We start from the raw sequence: 20,500 nt of genomic DNA on the forward strand, positions 1-20,500 counted from the left end.
CATGTTTAAAAGATATGTGGGTCATTTGAACATGTCTCCAAAGTCTTGACCTGGTTATAATTTTAATATTCATGTAACCATAAAGAATGTCATTCAGGTGTCTAAATTTTCATATTTATGATATTCTTTACCAATTTGGACTGCACTTCAAAAGGAAGCAATAGGTCATTGGATGTTGTAAATTGTTGTATAAAATTTGTATTTGTAGGTTAGATTAATGCAGATGCCAAATTATCAGTTTTCCTTCGTTGTTTTACCAAGAGTTGCCATTATAGAATCCTTGATTAATCTTAAATGATGTAGTGATCATATTATCAAACTTGTTTCTTTCAATGGAGAATGGAGGTGTATGTAGGGGAGAGCTACCATATATATATATATAACTGTATGTATATTTTTAAAGCACAAGATCAAATATCTTTGTATTTGACATCATTAGACTATTGTCATTAAAGTTTCATTTACTCACAATATGACAGGTTTTCAAATGATACCACCTCAGTTGACTGCATGGGTCAATGTTCTTTATGCTACTCATATTTGAGGCAATTTTAATGTTTCCTAAAACAGTTTTAATCTATATTCATGAATTATGCTTTACATACAGTAGATACCGAATCTGTGGATTTTCATTTAATGCATGCATTTGGATGAACAAAAATGGCCATTGTTAAAAAACCTATGATGTAATGTTATGAGTTTTTTGAGTTATTATGCAATGATTCCTGAGTCTTACATTTGATAGAAATCAGGTTGATACACTGTAACAAGGCATTTGTCTGATTTCAGGCCCTGACAACTTCCCATGTTGGGCTTTTTCAGGCTTTATATTGTACAGCACATATGGGGCTTTAACGTGTTCTGGCTTCTTTTCAGGCCCAGTGAGTAAAACTTACTGGCATCCCTGATATTGATGTATTTTAATCAATGTGTTTGAAGTACAAAATGTAATGTACACTGTAAAAAATGAATACATATTGATGAATTTTAATCAAGCCGTGGGACACGTTACGCAGCAAAACGACAATATTCAGCTTGTGATCTTGGCCTTGGTTTGAGAGGAGATATTATAAATATTTGTTAAATTAGATGTACAGTATTTATTCGAAGGAATATTAACATGACTTGTAAGGTTCAGATATAAACTGCATAGTAGTCCTCATGTACGGTGAAACCTGTCTATAAAGACCAACCGAGAGAGACTAGAAAAGTGGTTGTTATAGGAAGGTGGTCTTTATGTACAGGTTCCTTTAGTACATGTTTCAATGAGAAACCATTTTTAAGGGAAACAAAAAATGTGGTCTTTCTGTACAGGTGGTCACTAAAGCAGGTTTGACTGTATTATGTACTTTTTTTGTTGCTGCATTGTGGTGCTCATGTATTTTTTTAATGTAGTTCGCAGTCGTTTAGTCGCAACATGTTAAGTTACTTTTAAAATTGCATTTAAAGATATGCATGTCCCTTTTGTAGCCAACATCAAATTCTGTAGAACTTTGCAGGAATTACGAATATATGTCATGTATGTCCTATCTGTGAAATTTAAACGTTAACAGTGTCCTAATATTCAAATTATGCAAGGAAACCTGTTTACTTGCTAGACTTCACTGTCAGACATTATTGAGTGACTGACTGGCTTTTTTCATCTTTGGTAGTAACAAACATAAAATGAGCTGTAAAGGGTACATGCGCATTTGTCTACATCAATACCGGTAACCCACTTCTTGTAATGGCCAAAATTAAACTGATTTAATCTTTGCGCAGCACAAAACGTACGAACATTCAGTACAATGGTCTGAAAAATCAGACTATTACTTGGTTCTATAGCTCCTAAGTCAATTTGCAACTAATTGTCATTATTTTCCCACTTAATAACATTTGTAAACCCCCCTTTTTTTAGGGAAGTTTTAAATTAGTATTGTCTTTCAAATGCTGTTGGAATTTAACCTTTTCATTTTTTGGGCCTGCAAATGGGACATAGTACCTTTAAAGTAAGAAATTGACATCAATCATGGGCTTTTATGTGGAAAGCCACCCCACTTAGCCCAGTTCAGAAAATGTTAATGCAAAAACATCATTATATAATAGAATTTATTTGCTGAAAATAAGTATTTATTAGCTCAAAGTGTTCTGTTATTTTTCCTATTATGAATTAATTTACTTGATCTCATAGAGTAAAGAGTGATGGTTCATGAAGATTATGATGCCAGTATCATAGAAATTGTATCAACTTATAAACCAGTGATCACTAATTTGCTATAATAAGTAAAGAGGAGTCATTAAAAGAAATTATTCTCATACAAGACTCATCTTTACACGACTCAACTACTACCGGTTAATGTCATGAAAACGTTTTTGTTGGTTTCAGGTACTTTCAGGCAAAGTTCAGCTTTTGCAGCTTATTTCTCCCAAAGAGTGTAAGGGCTCGGTTCATAAATTTTATAAATCATCACTTTAAACAATGAGCACCTATGTGTTTGTATGTACATGTATGGATAATTTAATGAGTAAAGAAGTACCAAAATGGCTGTCTGTGATATTATGGATGCTAGAGTGTGTTGTTATCTCCCATTCGAGTGATTGTACTCGCTACTGTACAACAAATAAATGGGACTTGTGGTTATAGGGCTTGTTCTGATAAGCCGCACTCCCGGTAAACTGCCATTTTTCTTTGTTTTCATGTGTAAACGAATGGCAACTGCGCTCCACAAGGATCCTATGCGTATTCACTATGTTCTGTTTTTTTTTTATAAGATACAGAATTGTGAAGGGTAGTATACTTACGTCATCAACAAACACTGGTTTACCATGTGATACCTGAACAAGGCTCCATCATCATGAATTGTAATCAGGGGGGTGTTTCACAAAGATCCTAAGTTGAACTTATCTCTAAGTTGGACTTAACAGTTATGGAAAGCCATTAGCATCCTTGAAAATATTTTGTAAAAGTTATTTTATTAAAAGGCATCAAATATTGATTCAAATCATTCATATTTTCTATTATCATGGGAGATTTCATGTTCTTGATGTGGAATTTATGAAGTCTAAAATACTTGAATTTTTGCTTTTGAATATATTTCATTACAAGGCTACAAATGGCTCTCCATATTATTTAAGTCCAACTTAGAGTTTAGTATGACTTACAATCTTTGTGAAACACCCCCCTGGTATGTGAGTCATTTGTTTCAATTAATGTATGTTGAGGAACATGTTTCTGTGTCTTGTTATTTTGTATATATTTATTGTGCAATAAACATGTTCTACACACAATTGATGGTATTGTTTTATCTCAAGTCATTGTATGATCTGTGTTTAGGATGGTTTCTTTAGTAATAATTACCGTCATCATGCAGTACATGAAGAACGGCACAAATTGTTTGTTTACCAAAATGTTGTCCTTCTGTTAAAACCAAATTCAAACTAGAGTGAAATTCTGCATTAATTATTAAAATATAGAACTTCTCATATACATCAACAAGAAATTAGTGGAAGAAATGTATATTTTGCAATAGCCAATAATATGTGCTTTGATAGCTTAATTTTCGGCTTTGCGTTAGAATGCAAACTACAATTATAATTATCCTAATAATTCTTAAAGATTTGAAAGGTGCATTACTCAATTTAACAGTGATAAGTTTGCATGAAATCTTTTGGTTAAGAACGAAGACTAATAACAAAATTCCTGAAAGTTTGTCGAATAATCAATTAGATAAAGAAATATAAATATTCTCTTTCATTATAAATGATAGGTATTCTATTCATATAACTATGAATATTAAAGAGATCCTATCATACCCATAAATGCATTTTCACATGAAAATCCCTTTTACTACATGATCAATAATTTAGAATAACTTTTATCAATTTCTCTCAACCATTTAAAAGTTTTGAAGCCAGGGGTCGTATTCCAAAAACAATGTTATCTCTTGTGTTAGGGAAATGATGTTAATTATCATTAAAAACAAATCAAAAGGTGCGGAGCTAATGCTTACCATTATTGCTTGCAATGATGTCTCTTTTAACACAAACACTGCCAGCTTTGCACAGGCATTAACCAATGACTTGTCCGACTTATGCTTTATTTTGACAATTAAAATCATTTTACTAACATAAAAAATAACATCGTTTTCGGAATAAATAATAATAATAATAATAATAATAATAATGGGTTCTTGTATAGCGCTCATGTCTGTCAGATTTGACCCTCTTGGCGCTCCTGATTAAAGCCAATGAATAGTATTCAAGATTGTCTGTAACAATACAAAGGTAATACAACTCTTCACATACTGGCTAGTAGCTATGAATGAACACAAAAGAAAAGAAAACAAAAAACAAATACCAGTTCCGATCCCAAAGATTCATCATTCTTTAATTCAGGTTTTCATATCATCATAATCCTGCCAATTTAATAGGTCAAAAAATGAAAAACCTATTTCTCTTAGCAAATCAGCAAACTGCTTGCATCAACATTGCAATGTCGGTAAAACGGTTTCAATTAAACAAAATTTAGATGTTTAATTGAGTTTGTTATTAAGAACGGTATAGTAGCAGAAACAAGAGTTGCCAATTTCTATGAGAAGAAATGGTTCATGTCCTTTAAGGGCATATACATTTCTAAAGGTTTAAAACGAGTCTTGGGCAGACAACGTTCATCATGTGTAATACAATTAGTCATAATATCAATAATCTACAAGTACAAAGTACTTATTCCAACTCTGAAATCAGCATGGGAGATTTCAGGATAAATTCAACATTATAAAAAAAACATTCTTTCAGACAATGGGAGATTTGGAATGAAACCAACATTCAGCTAAAAACACAAATACTTCTTCCAAATTACATCTACACACAAGGGACTCATACTGCTTCTTCGACATACTCTTGCTTGTGCAATCTTAATGAGACACAAAGGAGGTTTGTCGACAAACCTAGGTTTATGTGTGTCATATGACGTGTTTTGATGCGTTTCGATGCGTTTCAGACAAACCTTGGTCTGCAACATGTCAAAACGCGTCATATGACGCACATAAACCTAGGTTTGTCTACAAACCTCCACTGTGAATTTGGGCCACAGGCAAACAATAACAAACTCCCTGTACAATGTATGTTACCCACAATGCACCTTGCATATCAATCTCCTTTATACACATGTTGTAGTTGTAGCATTGAACCAGAAAAATGAAAAAGAGAGACTAGTACAGAAATACATTATTACTAAATGTGACCTGTGGGTTTTATGTCTATTACCTTTCTATACTACAACTATCAGTTCTTAGGGTTCTTAAACTGGAATTAGTTATGCCTGATGTTACTATGGATTGTGACTAATGACTATTCTAGCGGCAAAAGTAGCATGTTGTTTATTTCAATATAGATTGTGAGTGACTAATAACTATTCTAGTGGGCAATAGTAGCATGTAATTTATGATCCCCCCACAATCACACCTAATCACAACACAATTTTAGTGTGATGCACCATTGCACATTTGTGTTTATTTCAAAGCAAAGAAAATGTAATTGTATTTGATCTTCCAACTCCATGATATACCAAAAGTCCAAAACCAACTCTTCATAATTTGTTTTCATAATTTTGGTTTGAATTGCTGTTAATAATATACATCAATGTTATGCTTCATTGACAGGAAATTCTACTTAGTTTCTCTCTGTAAAAAAACCCACAACAATGTAAAACCTAGTGTATACTGGACAATGCATAAAGGAACTCTTCACTCTTTCAACAGTAAGAATCGACATAATGCAGTTTGGAGGGTTCTACTTGCGATGTACGCAGAAATGCGAGACATGAGAAAAGAAAAAAGAAACAGAAATTTTCAGAGATGCCAACCTTTTTCATCAATTGAATAAAATGTGTTTTCTGAAGCATGAGCTTTCTTTGTTTTCCTTCTAATTTTTAATTTAAAATAGCAGTATCACTGTCCAATGGATATAGTGGAACATCAAATCTTGTACCATGAATTCTAATAAATCAAACTTTGTCAGAGAAGACCAATATAAGCATAGGTAGCCGGGTTTGGTGAATGCAGTTTCTGCTGGTGCATTGGAGTAGATTCTGGTTGATACAAGCAGATTCTATCCCTCTATATTTGGGGGATTTTTAAATAAAGACTGTAACTTCACTATTCTTCACCAATAATGAATCCTTATTATTCCTCACAAGATTAGAATGAAGATTTTAGAAGGGTGAGCCATTGTAATAATAATAATAATATTTTTAAAGTCCACTCCAAATTTTATTAAGTTAAACCGAAAATGGAAATTCTTTTTGCCCAATTGATTGTGAGCCCTGCAGCCACTGAGCAGCGCCACATCGATGTTGCTCTATCCCTTATTGTTGAATGCCAAACAAGGTAGCAGCAACTCCCATCTTTTAACGTCTTTTGGTATGACGCGGCCCCGGTTCGAACACACGACCTCCCGGTTGTGAGGTGGACTACATTGTAGAACTACAATGAAGAGGCAAGTTAGCTCAGGTGGTAAATCGTCTGCTGTCGAACCAGACTAGGGGTTCAACATTACAAGCCAACCCAGGTGGATACCGTAACAAAAGCCTGCGTTGTGTATTAATGCACCTCCCATGTTCCATAGCACAAGCCAAGGTTACAAGAGAAAACACTGTACCCATTGGCAAGGATGTTCGATGGAGGCCTTTGTAGAGAGGAGAGTCGCCACCTTTGTACTTTAAGAACCCACTGCACTCTTCATAGAAGAGCGGGAGGAAACCCTGGTGTAGTGGTTTACCTGCACATTCCAATCAGTTATACAAGGAGGGAAAGACCCAAGGGCTACAGTGATTAAAATCACTAACCCCCCCCCCCCTCCCCCCCTCTCATTCACAGATGATGCTAAATGAATAATAATTTTAATTGTTGGGACAAAAAACATTATTTTAAAAGGTGTTTTCAGCAGCTTTTGAAATTTGAAATGAAAATTCTTTATAACGGTATTTGATCAACTTGGAAATTTAGTTACAATTTCGGATCAAGAAACCACAAGAAGTATTCTTTGTAAAATCAAAATCGTGAGCATCATTTTTCCTGTCATTGAACAATGAATTTATAAAAATAAATATTTTGTGCATGTATTGTTTATCATAAGCTTCTTCTTTCTAATCCAATTTTCTTTTCCTGAGTTCCTTTCTATTTTTCCAAAGATCTTTTGGGGCTTCCCGTATCTGAATTGCTCTTCACTTGCATATATACACATGTTTAATTTTTTAATAAATGCATGACAGCCTGATGTGTATTAGAATTGCATCAGACTTATTTTATGGACAAAGTAACTACTCTTATGGCTTGCAAAAAACTAAAAAGTACCTTAAAAGATGCATAGTAGTGGGCTCTCATGGGGAATTTGACACTATTTTGGTGTTTACCCAATAACAGGTGTTATCATCACCAGTAATAGCATTGTTTTATGGCCAGCAGGCCTTATGTAATGCTCTGCATTTTTGCACCAATGCTCCGTACGGAACAGTCATTACCTCCCCCAGAAGACTCTCCGAAAGACTAGGGGGCCTTTCTTGATGGGGCCATGGGATTGCTGTGTGTGAGACTTAACTGAACTATACCTCGTTGACTCTAGCTCCAATCCAGCACAAGCCAGTGTACATGTATCTAACATTACGATACCAACACACATGTATGAGGAAAAGAACAACTTACATGCTATCTTCATTAACCCATCAACCATGGTATAAATGAAGAGACAACATTCAAATATTTCACGTCTGTGTCTCTTTACAGATACCTTATCTCAGAATCTCTTAGAATAACCTTTAAAACAATACAGAAAAAAGGTTGTGACGATCACTTCTGTCATCAATTCCATCTCGAAATGGTCAAACTCACATCACAATTGTGTGACTAACACTGCACAATAATTGGAATATCAAAGTTTAGCACCTTTGAATGATGGGGGACACATGACATAGCTAAGATTGTACCTCTTCTGTGACTTGCACATTGACCATGGATGTGTATACCAGCATGACTGATATACATTGGATATAACCTTTAGCTCTTAAACCCCCCCCCCCACCCCCTCCCCTCCCCTCCCCTCCTATAATGAAGTTAAGGGGTTCTAGCTTCACCATACAGCTGCACATTTATTATCGGGAAATATAGAAATGCTCTATTACAGCAAAACTTGCATCTGGGCTCATATTTCACTGGGGATTCACTGGTTGGCATCTCTGAAAAAATGATAGATTAGTTTCTCTTTACAAGGGAAAGAAAAAAAGATTATTTGAGTGCACCAAAATTATCATGACATGTTACAACTTATCATTTTCATCGAACATAAAAAAAACATGAGGCTGAACAAGGTACATAGATTTTCTGATACACCGTCTAAAGTTTGATTTCAAGTCTGGTGTACTAGTGTGATTGTTGAACGACTCAGACAGAAATTTCTTCAGGGTTGGTAGAGTTTGTAGCAGCAGCTGGGGTCTCTTCACACTGTGCTGATTCAGTCCTTTCATCAGGACTGTTAGAAGTGTAAGAGTTTGAATTCAAAGACTTGTTGATAATCACATTGTCTGTTCTTACAACCTCCCCACCATCGGATGCACAATTGTGATCCGATTGAGGACTGGACATATTACTGTCTAGCCCATCGTCCCCCGGGTTAGATAAACCATTATTATTATCAATAGTCGTTTCTTCAGACTGGCTGATTGTCTGAATGTCTGACGGTTTATCCGTGATATCGGATTGTTTATCAGTAATATCGGATTGTTTATCGGTAATATCGGATTGTCTGTCGGATTCATCGTCGAGACTGCTGCCGATCTCTCCTCCCTCATTAACAGCCCCAAAAGTACTAGGATCTCTGACCAAGGTGTTCAATTCATTAACATCATCATCATCATCACAATTCTCATTATCCCCCACCAACCTCCCATTATCCGATTCCTTCCCATTATTTTGGGGTATGGTAAGAATGGGTTCAGAATGGTTTTCATCACCGTTTGTACTGAAATCTGGGGTCAAGATTCCTGACCCTTCTTCACCCGTCCTTGAACTGACCGCATCAACCTCTGGACCATCCTCACTGGGTAAGCTGCCCTGAGACGATGATTCTTCCAGTGGAGTCCTGACCTGTGGTTCTTCATCCTTCTCGTTGTCTCTGTAGTCTGTAGTTCGCTCCTGATCCTGCTCTGTTGAGTAGTCTTCAATTAACAACTGACCATCGGAGTCTGTCGTTTCAGGGGAATTCCCTCCTTGGATTTGGGGGATTTCCCTTTCATCCGCAGCGTTGGGTAGTTTGCATGTCTCCTTGGATGGTGCTTCTGTCCTGAATTCTCCATCACCCATGATAGGCTCTTCAGCTGTTCTAAGTTGTTCCTCCTCTACGGGGCTAGCGGGTGACTCCACGAAGTGGGATGGGTTACACCACGGCTCTACAGACAAACTCTTATTCTCCGTCAGACCAGGGTCATGAGGAGACATCACATCCATGGGCGTCTCTTCATCATCTATGTATTCTGTAGTTCTCACATCAGGTATCTGCTTTTCAACTGCCTCCTCCTCCTCCATGTCCCCTTCCATCTCCTCCTCCTCCTCCTCCTCTTTCTTCTCCTCTTCTTGTTCTACAAGCTCTTTACAAGGTTCTACATGCTTACCCACTTCATTGTCTTGCATATTAGGTGGACTACCTGGCTGCATATTAGGTGGACTTTCAGGCTGCATGTTTTGCTCCTGATTGTCTTGAATCTGTTGTTCATGTTTCATGTCAGCTGATGACACCGGGGTTAGAAGGATGCCAGCCGACTCTGCAGCATAGGTTAATCTGGTTAGCTCCATCTGTTTGTCTTTGAGTTCTTGTTGCAGTGCTAGGATGGTGCTCTGCATGCCTTCCCCTTCGTCGTTCAGTTGGATCACCATCTCATACATCTCTGTTGAAGCAATGCAAAATGAAATGTGTAAAGGAAGTTTACTATTAGCAAAACAATCACTGTGAAATCACTATGAAATCAGTGTTAGGGACCTTTTGCTAACTACTGGTTTAGTACCAGGCGAATCTATGGAGTATGGACCCAACCCTATAAAAAGGGTGAGCAACCTTCCCCAGCATTCAGATTTATATAGGAACCATATATGGTCACGTGGTCTGTGAGAGGCTAGTTTTCTTACCATCCTGACTGGTCTTGAGCTCCTCATTGATCTCTTTCTGTAGAGCTAGTTCCGCTTCCACCTGAGCTACCTTCCCCTGAGACACCTGCTTACCAAGCTCCTGATTCTCTTGGAACAGAGTGCGACACCGAGCCATCAGACGCTTCCCCGTTTGACTGCAATACACACACAACAAAAATTGTCATTGTTATTCCTACAGAGGATTTTAGAGCCAAAATACAAGATTTGTTGTGTCGAAACACTTCATTAACGGTCATGTGTGACTGGGCCTTCAGCCTTAGTCTTAAATCCAACCCTCCATTCTAACCTTCGTAATAAGTTTATTTGCATGCAAGCAGAAGAATTAAGATTAAGATTTAGATTTAAAGGGAGTGTAGCGTGGCAAATACTGGTTAATGCCATCTACCTCTTCTTTTGGACAACTGCACCTAAACAAATGGACTTGATTAACGGTAGTCAGCAAATTAATCTCTACATGGTCAGCGTTCGTGAAACAGACCGAAGTTCTCCTCACGCTTCGGTTTTTCCATATGTTGCACGCACGTGATTGCTCGTCTATGGTCGTATTATATCCGATTGGCCCTGAGTCAGGCCACCAGAAAGACTTGTAGTCTCGTTAGGCTACACTCCCTTTAACATTGCTGTATACCTACCTGTCATGGGTGAACTTCCAAGCTGCCATATCCTCTAGTGCCTGCTGAAGAGTAGTCGTCTTATCTTCGAGTTCTTTCTTGAGACGTTGAATCAAGAGATTAAGAGCAGGGTCCACTGTAGCTGATCGGAGCTGAGCTGTGCTGGCATTCTGAGTTTTATCTGCAAGCTGAGTCTATAGAAATTTAAAAAACAAGTATCATGGTTAATAATACTAGTACTTCTACTACTAATAATGGAGTCTTGCATAACACTCCTGTCTGGCATATATTGCCCCTCCTGGCGCTATATTAATATTATCCCTGCTTTAGAATGGTTGCCTTTACAGCGCTCATGCATTTTATGGAATAATTCCTGCCCAGAACCAGTTTACCTCATTGGCAAATGTAGATTCATGTCTTTCAAAACTGTTAACTGATCCCTGTAAGTCTTAAGCATAAAAATGACAATGATGACAAGAGTATTCAAGTCCAAAAATGGCTTCAATAGGAAGACTGTTAGCACATACAGTAATGTATGGCATTATCTGGGCATGAACATCACTGGTACATGGACCTTAGAGAAAGATACATGTAAGTTCATTGAGATCTGAGTGTGTATGAGAGAGAGAGAGAGTGAGAGTGAGTGAAACTGTTTGAAGACCTGTCTGTCATATAAAGTATCTTTTCCAAGGATGGTGGTTTCAGTAGCTGTTAAATATTTTATAAGTGTAAACATCACACTACTTGATTTACGTTTGGGGCCTACATTAAACATACTTGCTTCGGCACCGCGAAGTTACATGCTCGAGCTAGCAAACCATATTACAGTCAAACCTGCTTTAGTGACCACCTGTCTACAAACACCACATATTTTGTTTCCCATAAACATGTACTAAAGGAACCTGTCTACAAAGACCACTTTTTGTGTTTCCCTAGCGTGGTTGCAACAGACAGGTTTGACTGTACTCATCAAACTTTACGACACAAAAGAGTTGATCTTGATGACTTACAGCTAGTTCATGAAGTTCCTGTTCCTTAGTGGTGAGTCTCATGACCAGAAGCTGTTCACGCCGAGCCGCCTTGAGATGACGAACCTTGTCCTCTCCATCTCCTGTGTTCAAGAAATCATCCAAAACTTCATTATCCATTCTTCAAGAAAACTGTTGTAACAACTACATAACTACATGTGTACATGTATGTCCTGAAAGTGTTTAAAAAAGACTAAGATTGATTTTAAGTTGAACTCAACTATGGCACCACTGGTCTCTCAATTATGATCTTTAGATAATATTTTTTCCTTTAATAATGAACTATCAAAAAATGTAAATTCTGTAGATTTGTGAATATGATTTGTACGTCCCTTGAGAGACCAATGCCAGTGAATGGTGAGAGTCTTTGTGAAAAACACCCCGCTGATGGTCTAAAAATTATATTTTTACTCTACAGTTTACATATTCCTACTTCTTGTACTACACGTATTCTCCTGAGTAAGTAAATGATCTGACTAGCATCTTGTTTTTAACTGTTTGGCAACTTGAAAAGAGTAATGGCTCGATGAACAGAGTATTAGTGCAATGTTCATATGCTACCTCTCAGGCTCTCACGTCACAGGGAATCAACACATTCACACACAATTACAAAAACCATCAAAATAAATGAAGACATGATGTAAAATTCTGGATTACAGGTAAAATCACCTAGTGAATTGAGGAATTTTAAATTTAATTTTATCCAAGCTGGTCTAGAGAATACTGAAAGATTAATGAATGTCTCAGAGTGCTTGGTGTTTCAGTCACACAGTAGGAAGTGAATGAAGCAAGCATCTATGAATCACTATACGCAGAAGAGAAATCTGTCTAAGCCACCAAGTATAAGGCTCGACAGTCAACGTTTCTGCAATAATAATACATTATGGTCTCTAACTCTCTATTCTAAGGGTGGTCCACAAACAAAATTCAAACGTGTAAAATTGGAACATGGACAGAGCATGAGATGACGTATGAGAAGCATGAAGTCCCTTGTGAATGAAACAGTGTGGAAGCAGTTGAAAAAGACAGATTATGTAGCACATAAGTATTGGTGTACCGTATTTGCCGGCGTAAAGGCCGCAGTATTTTTGGAAGAGAAAATATCAAAAAGTCGGGGTGCGGCCTTTACGACGAAAGAGTAAAAAAAAATTTAAAGAAAGTCAAAACCAACACGAATTTGCACATATGGGACTAGAAACGGTAAAATAACGATACCACTATGGTATAGGACATTTCCAAACATCTTACCGACAATTTTATCTTGCATTGTTGACATGAAGACGAAAATAAACGTCCTAACACAACATTTGCCGATAGATCTTGATCTAAGTTCGTGCCAATGCATTGCAAAAGTAAAGGAAGGGACAGTCTAACGTAGCTGCCGCAAACATCCATCCGAAGTCGCCATTTTGTTTTTCCATTTCATGCATTTTCGCATTACACCGTACATTGTGGTAGGGGTATATCGAACACCAAATCTGCCTGCGATCACTTTTTTAGCTAAACTTCCGGTAAATTATAAGAATATGGATGAATTTGGTATCAGTTTGTAAAAAAAAATAGTGTTTTCGAGAAAATTATGATTATTTTGTTTTTCCCGTTTGTTTTTGTTTTTTGTTTTTTGTTCCCTTTTTGAAATGTCAAAGTTGGGGTGCGGCCTATGTGACGGTGCGGCCTTATCGCCGGCAAATACAGTATACTGTAAAGTTTTGGAATCATCAAAAGGATAATGAATTGACCCAGTCCTGCTTAGTTACATGCACTATACAATATACATGGGACTACACAAACATATGCCATGAATGTGTGTGGTCCAAAACCTTTAGCTGTTGCTTGTCATACTTCGAATATAAGGGCATTTGAAGAGCCATCCTTTTCAGGAGACATTGTTCTTAAAATACTCTTTCATACTCACACAACAACACAAAAAGAATGAAAAAGCTCACAAAATATTTTATACCCTATCCCAGAACTCAACCTTCTCTTTAGCTATCAAATTGTCTTGGTGGTCAGTTACGAGACAATTAACTATTTTGAAGCAGACCATCTCTGAAATGTCTTTTAAAGGTATTTGCCATTGCCCTATAACATGTAAAGGCTTGAATGAACCAACAGTTTCACCTACTACTTCCATTTGTCAAGCTGTGACATAGTGCTCTTACCATTGTTACTAGTACTAGCAGCGCTCATTTCTAGTCTTGCCTCCAGCTCTGCTATATATTCATCTTGTTTCTTGATGTGTTCCTGTAGATCAGGTTTACAAAGGCTATCCACCTCATCTTCACACAGTCTTGCCTGCAAAAGACAACAAAAACAAGAAATTACAATCTCTTGTATTGTACAGATTGAACTTGATGCCCAGACTTAATTTATTACATTGGAGAATGACACACCGTAAGTGGAAAACTACAAAACAAATTATTAAAATTCAAAGGGGTCATCTCATTGGTGTGGATACATGTTGACCTCAATGTAATATCAGAAGAAAATTTACAAATATTAGGAATCATATCCAAATATTTAGGTCATACAGTGAGATTTAAAAAAAAAATAAAAACAATAAGGAAGAAATAAATTTTTAGACTTTTGCACCATAATGATTATATATTGACCTTAGCATCATAAACTAGGCAAATAATGCCAATGGTAACCTTTATGATTTTAAAGCCCCTGTACATACTCTGCCCCCAACAGAGCTGGGCTGAGCTCAAGATTTGTGCCTGCAATTTTTTTTTTTTAGTTTAATTACTTTCAGGGAAAGAGGTACAATGTATAACATTTTTGCACACAACAAATTCATACATATATTTTGACAGAATACAAATGATATTGGTGTTTACCCTTTTTCTGGGACTTTCTTCTGTCATGTTGCTGCCTCTGAAAGATAAATTAAAAAGGTACCAAATTAAAACCACATTAAAATCTTCAATAACAATAATTTATCAATAACTGACATATAGATCTAGAGGACATCAAAATCAAGTTTAGGATAACATTTCCAGCCATGATCAGCATCACAAATGCTTGGCAGAGGCAAAAGTTTTTGCAATGCAAAAATTCACATATCACTTGTCAGTTAAATGTTAACAAGTTTAAGATTTATAAGCAAAACCTCCATCACTCCCGTAACAAACTTTTATATTTTTGGTTAAATTTTGAAGTGTGTTTTCAACGAGGAGAAAGAAGAGCCCTCCGGCATATCCAATTAACTCCGAGTCTGAAGCCGTGAAGGTAGTTTGCAAGACCAGGCTGGTCATGTGCTGGAATGGGTGATTACGTCCACATTTGAAGTTTTCTTTTTCTCCCCAGTCTCCACACAATGCACAGCTCAGTCACACTCGCACACACTCACAGGCAAATGGATCAGCTCAGTTGGTGATACGACTGATATCGATATCAAAATATTTCATAAATCACCACGCACAGAGTAAAGACCCCAATGAGAATTCATTAGATTAGTTAAAAAACTTAGAATAAGGTTAGACCTATGCAATATCAAGTCAGATTTCCATTGCCAAATCAATTTGCATCACTCCAGCCCCCGGCATGACTTAATTTCTGTTAATTTATTTGGAGCAAGTTCATTTGAACGTTAGAAAAATATATGGTGCCCCCATCAAACGAAGTCAACAGAGTACTTGTCATTTGTTGTCAAGTAGAGTCTATATCAACATGATTAGTATCAGACCAATCACACTTCACAGTCTAGACTCTACAGAAGAATTGTAGAATCATTTTTGAATCGACACATTTTTATTTGATCGAGCTGATGCCCGCAATGTAGCATAGCGACTGGCGAGGCTAGCTGACGATTGATGCTTCTGATCTGCTAGACTCTACATATCTATTAATATTGTGCCAAATGTAAGTTCATTGTTAGTCAATAAATATAAGTAATGTCATAATTTTAAAACAGAGATTAAATAAAAAGAGAAATTGGCAGCCATGGCAGTCTACAACTCACTGGCTGAAATCAGACCTTTGCGGATGGCGATCCCACTTTCCAAATTCCAGCTCGAGCTGACCTGGTTGGTCTAGAAAAAAACGTCTTTAAATTTCTCAAAGAAAAAAAACTTACTCTGCCTTTATTCTTCTGTAATTACCTTTCAGTTGTACTTCTTGTGAATGTGTTATTCCAAGAGGTAGAAATTTGGGACACCAGAAAAATCTCGAATTTCTCTGTCGACATGCATCACGATATTCACCATGTGCAACACCACTCTAATTCTAATTCTCATGTACGTACAAAACACATAGGGGAATTTTCATGCATGCATATCGCACGTTATACTTTGCATTGAGCTTTGCTCGAGCCTCCATTGGCAAATTTACGCGTTTACATATTCAGGTGTATGTTGTGGTCACGCCTTCTGAAGTTCAGAGGATCGAGAGAGGTTAATAATTATGTTGCGCCTGTTCATTTGTATTTTACGTTAAAAAAAGAAGGAAGTTCCTTCATTTTTGATCAGTCATAAAAGAAAATATATTATGTTTTTTCAAATTCGATACTTTTTCTACGGAAAAAAATTATATCAGACTTTGTTATGCGGAAGTAGAAGAAGAAGGAGAAGACAGAAGAAGGACTCGGAAGCCAGAATTTTTTTTAAAGAAGAAAAAGAAGGAGAAAAAATAGAAGAAAAATTAAAAAATTAAAAAGGAGAACAACAATGAAAAGAAAAGGAGAATAAAGGGAAGAAAAGAAGAAAAGTATAAGATAAAAGAAGGAAAGATGAAGAAAAAAGAAGGAAAGAAGAAGGGGAAGATAAAATGAACTTAAAAAAAAGAAAACAAGAAGAAACTAAAGGAAGTAAAAGGGAAGAAAAAGAAGAACAAGAAGAACATGAAAAAGAAGGAGAAGAAAGAAAAAAAAATTTGAAGATGAAAAAGAAGGAGAAGAAGAAAAAGAAGAAGAAGCCAGAAGAAAGAGAAGTATTTTTGTTTATAAATATGATATAATGCAGTTGAATCGCAAAATTGTATATATTGATGATTTGTCTTGCCTATTATATTGTTATGGTTGACCATTTTAGGCCATTTTCTTTTTTACTGATTACGGATGATGAAATTCGAATCTGAAATTGGAATCCAAAGAAGAAGAACTGAAAGAAAAGGAGGGGGAGGGGGGGGGGGATAGGCATATCACATGGCCCGTGTGCATGATTCCTAAATCTCTTCATGAATCAAAGGCGATGCCTCACACAATACTTTTAGTCACTTCACTGAATTGACGCCAAGCCTTCGGAAATTGTTTTTTTTTTTTTTTTTACATTTCATCATGCATAATTTTTGTAAAATTGTATTAGTTTGTTTTGTCGGTCTCATATACAGGTTGTCGGTCTACTCTAAGAGTGAACTTTAATTTGTTAATGGTCTAGTCTGAAACTTTTATAAAATGATATCACTACTGTAGGCCTATACATGCGACCTCCGTTTAACGTCCCATCCGAGGGACCTACACAACTGCCTGCACTCAGGGGCGGATCCAGGAATTTCTTCCCCCGGGGGGCACACGGGGGGTAAGTTTATATATATATATATATATATATTTGTTAGTCCACAAAAAATCGCAACGACTCAGCCAGCCGCTGAATAAGCGGGGGGAGGGGGGGGGGGCTTTTTTAATAGCATATTTTTTTTGGGGGGGGCGGGGGGCGGGGGGCGGGAGGGGGGCAGATGCCCCCTGTGCCCCCCTGGATCCGCCACTGGCACTGAAAACAGTGGCGAGGAATGCTCGCTTTTTTTGTCGGAGAAAAATTTCCGAGCCATTGAGCAGTATCAGTTCTCGGTTATTTTCTCAGAAAACTGAGAACGCATTGCAATGTCAAGCAGGGCTATAAACCCAAACTTTAAACAAACTTGAGGAATAAGGGAAATTGAGGGCACATAATTATGAAGGCTGCATGGGAGCTTGATGGTGAAACGTGACCCCCCCCCCCCCCCCGGCCCTCCTCCTCCACTGCTCTACCGGGTTTATTCGCCAATGCTCGCCCCAATCGTCTCCATATTTACATGTACATATTTTAACATAACTTGTTTAATCCTTTGTGGATACATACTTATTTCATTGCAATCATAATATTACAATGTCTAAAGTTTTGACCCGGGGGGGGGGGGGGGGGAGGTGGGTACTCGCCTAATACGGTAAACGGGGAAGTACCGCTCTGGAATACTTTTTTTTTGCACAAATCCCTGACATGGTATGATTTTGTATTACAAAATCCCTAAAAGTGTCCCCACTTTTAAGATTTTGGCCTCAAAGGCATATATGTAGCAGGCGTGGATCCAGGGGGGGGGGGCGTACCGACGGGCCCGGCGTCCCCCCCCCCCCCTTCCCGATTGAGCGATATTGGTCGGCGCGATTTCCCAATGTTAGGCCCCCCCCCCCCCCCCCTATCGGCAAATCCAGGATCCGCCTACCAATTGCATCCATTATCAAATTCTGTATAATATAATAAGTATAATATCTTAATTTTTTAATACTGGAGAAAAGAAGAAGAAGAATGATGAAAAAGAAGATACCTGGAACTGTAGTGTAAAATGGAATCATCAACCAAACGCTGCCGCTCGCTCGACGCCCGCCGCCCGCCGCACGACGAACGTACGCGCGCTGAATCGGGCCCAGAGCACAAGTGCATCCATCGCATCGCTTTTGAGACCTCCGTCTCCCGCTCAACTCGGAGCAGTCGCTGAGCGCGCCCCATTATAGATAGGGCCTAGGGGCATGAATAATTATTTGATAGGCAGTATATAACTTTAATAGCATCACCGTTATTACTGTCTTCAAGAATGTGGCCTTAACCAATGGATTTTAACGTTGAAAACTTATATATTAAATTGAAATGAAGAAGCTTCGAGTATGGAACTGCGTCTCTCTTTAATTGGGCACGGGAAGGGAACTATAGAAAGGAGGCAAACATAAAATAACGGAGACACCATTTATTTATTTTATTCGCAATACAAACATTTGATCATTCCTTTACACTACACTTTGATCAATTATTCTTTACATAATTATTGATCGGGCATAATCATAAGGGAAAGTATTTACCTCTACTTGTCGGATCTAAGAAACTCTCTTCATTTGATACCGACTTGATATCAATGCAACTGGAGATCGTCTTGAGTAAATGCTGAACCGTATTGATCTACACGCTACCACGTATACCACATTGATTACCTGTAACATAATGAAGTAGGCCTAATAATGGGAAAACATACGGTACATCAATTTTAAATCCAAGATTGAAAAAATGTACATATTCTATATACCTTCACATTTTGTCTTAATATGATATTCGTAGACAAAAAACCCAAATCTTCTTTGAACAAAAGTGCAATAGCCTATATAATGTTATTACTTTATTGCACATGCAGCATAATGATTTTTAAAAACCTTTACAGACAACTTAAATTAAAGGTAAAACAAAGTTTTGTGAAATTTTAAAATTGGATGGAAAGTGATTCTTTACAATTTTGATATATTTGGATGTCCCTGTGAATGTGGAAGTGGTAGCTGCGACCATGAAAATGTCAAAATATGTATTTGTGATATAAAATTTCCAAACAGGAATACTAATCGGTCGATTTTAGTCAAGAAATATTTTTTTTAAAGCTTAATTAATATCTAGACCTTGAGAGGGAGCTATACAACATAAAGAGTGTACTATTTACAATTTCATAACTTTAGACTCGATTTCAACCGCGGCAACGATCATTGAATATTGTAGGATCGCATGTGCTTCCAATTTGTTCATTTGAACCAATTTCATGACCCCATACCAAAACTTGGTATACCTTTAACTTTGAGAAAGTTTTGAATAATTAGATAGTAACAAATCTATAGTGTGTATACATTTTCTCCGCCATGGGTGCGTGTTTGTGTATTCACCCATGCACATACTGGCTGTGTTTGACAGTATACACTTTGAAGAAATGCAATAGACCAAAATGTGAGTAGTTATTGGAAATTAGACCGAATGGTTATTAGCCCAAATGGTCATTAGACCAAATAATAAGTAGACGAAATGATTATTAGACCATATGGAAAGTAGGCAAAATGGGCATATAGACAAACTGGCAAACAGACGTACTGGGTATTAGACTAAATGAGCAATGGCCCAAATGGGTAGTATATTTATTTAATATTAGACAAAATAGTTAGCCTTTACAAATGGTCATTAGACCAAATGATAAATATAAGAAATTATTATTAGACCATGTGGATAGTAGACAGGCTTGGTGGAGAACATTAGGCCCCCCCAAAAAAGTGGTGCCAAAACATGAGTCGGTCGGTCGGAAATCATCTTTCTTTTTTAAAAACTTTTTTTCTTCTTCTTCCTCTTCGGGCTTATATTTCTCAGTTTTGAATGCTTTAATACATACCTTTTTTTTTTTATTCATTAAACATTTTTAAATGTTTTAACGTAAACAATTTTGTTTTTAAAAGCCAACCGTGATTTCAAGATTTGTGGGTCGGTCGCAAAGGGCAATACAACATTTTTTTTTGTTAGGCCTTATGAGAATAGATCAATACTTATTGGGTATATTATGAACTGCATGGTTGTAGACCAAACGGCAACAAACCCCGTGCTATCTTTTTGGCATGCACCGACTTATTTTTAATTTCACTTTGCCCCCCCCCCCCGAACCCCTTCTCCATCGAAGACCATTTTTTATATTGCTTTTCTAT

The 20,500-nt window shown here is 37.2% G+C and overlaps 1 protein-coding gene across 2 annotated transcripts; it reads right to left on the reverse strand.

The window, feature by feature from the left end:
• Positions 1-8,139: 8,139 nt before the first annotated feature.
• LOC580176 (probable serine/threonine-protein kinase tsuA) lies at positions 8,140-16,047 on the reverse strand. 2 transcript variants are annotated; one of them, XM_780249.5, is made up of 7 exons: positions 15,915-16,047; positions 14,652-14,688; positions 13,974-14,106; positions 11,794-11,894; positions 10,805-10,977; positions 10,152-10,306; positions 8,140-9,913 (listed from the first exon to the last, which is right to left on the reverse strand). In XM_780249.5, exons 1-7 carry the CDS (start codon positions 15,998-16,000, stop codon positions 8,415-8,417), a joined length of 2,184 nt encoding a protein of 727 aa, XP_785342.3. In that variant the 5' UTR covers positions 16,001-16,047; the 3' UTR covers positions 8,140-8,414. The 2 variants fall into 2 exon arrangements, with proteins under 2 accessions (XP_785342.3, XP_030850533.1); XM_030994673.1 differs by lacking the exon at positions 14,652-14,688 and having other exon boundaries at positions 15,915-16,039.
• Positions 16,048-20,500: the final 4,453 nt, after the last annotated feature.

This window comes from Strongylocentrotus purpuratus, unplaced genomic scaffold, assembly GCF_000002235.5.
Source record: "Strongylocentrotus purpuratus isolate Spur 01 unplaced genomic scaffold, Spur_5.0 spur5_scaffold_21, whole genome shotgun sequence".
Taxonomy (NCBI): Eukaryota; Metazoa; Echinodermata; class Echinoidea; order Camarodonta; family Strongylocentrotidae; genus Strongylocentrotus; species Strongylocentrotus purpuratus.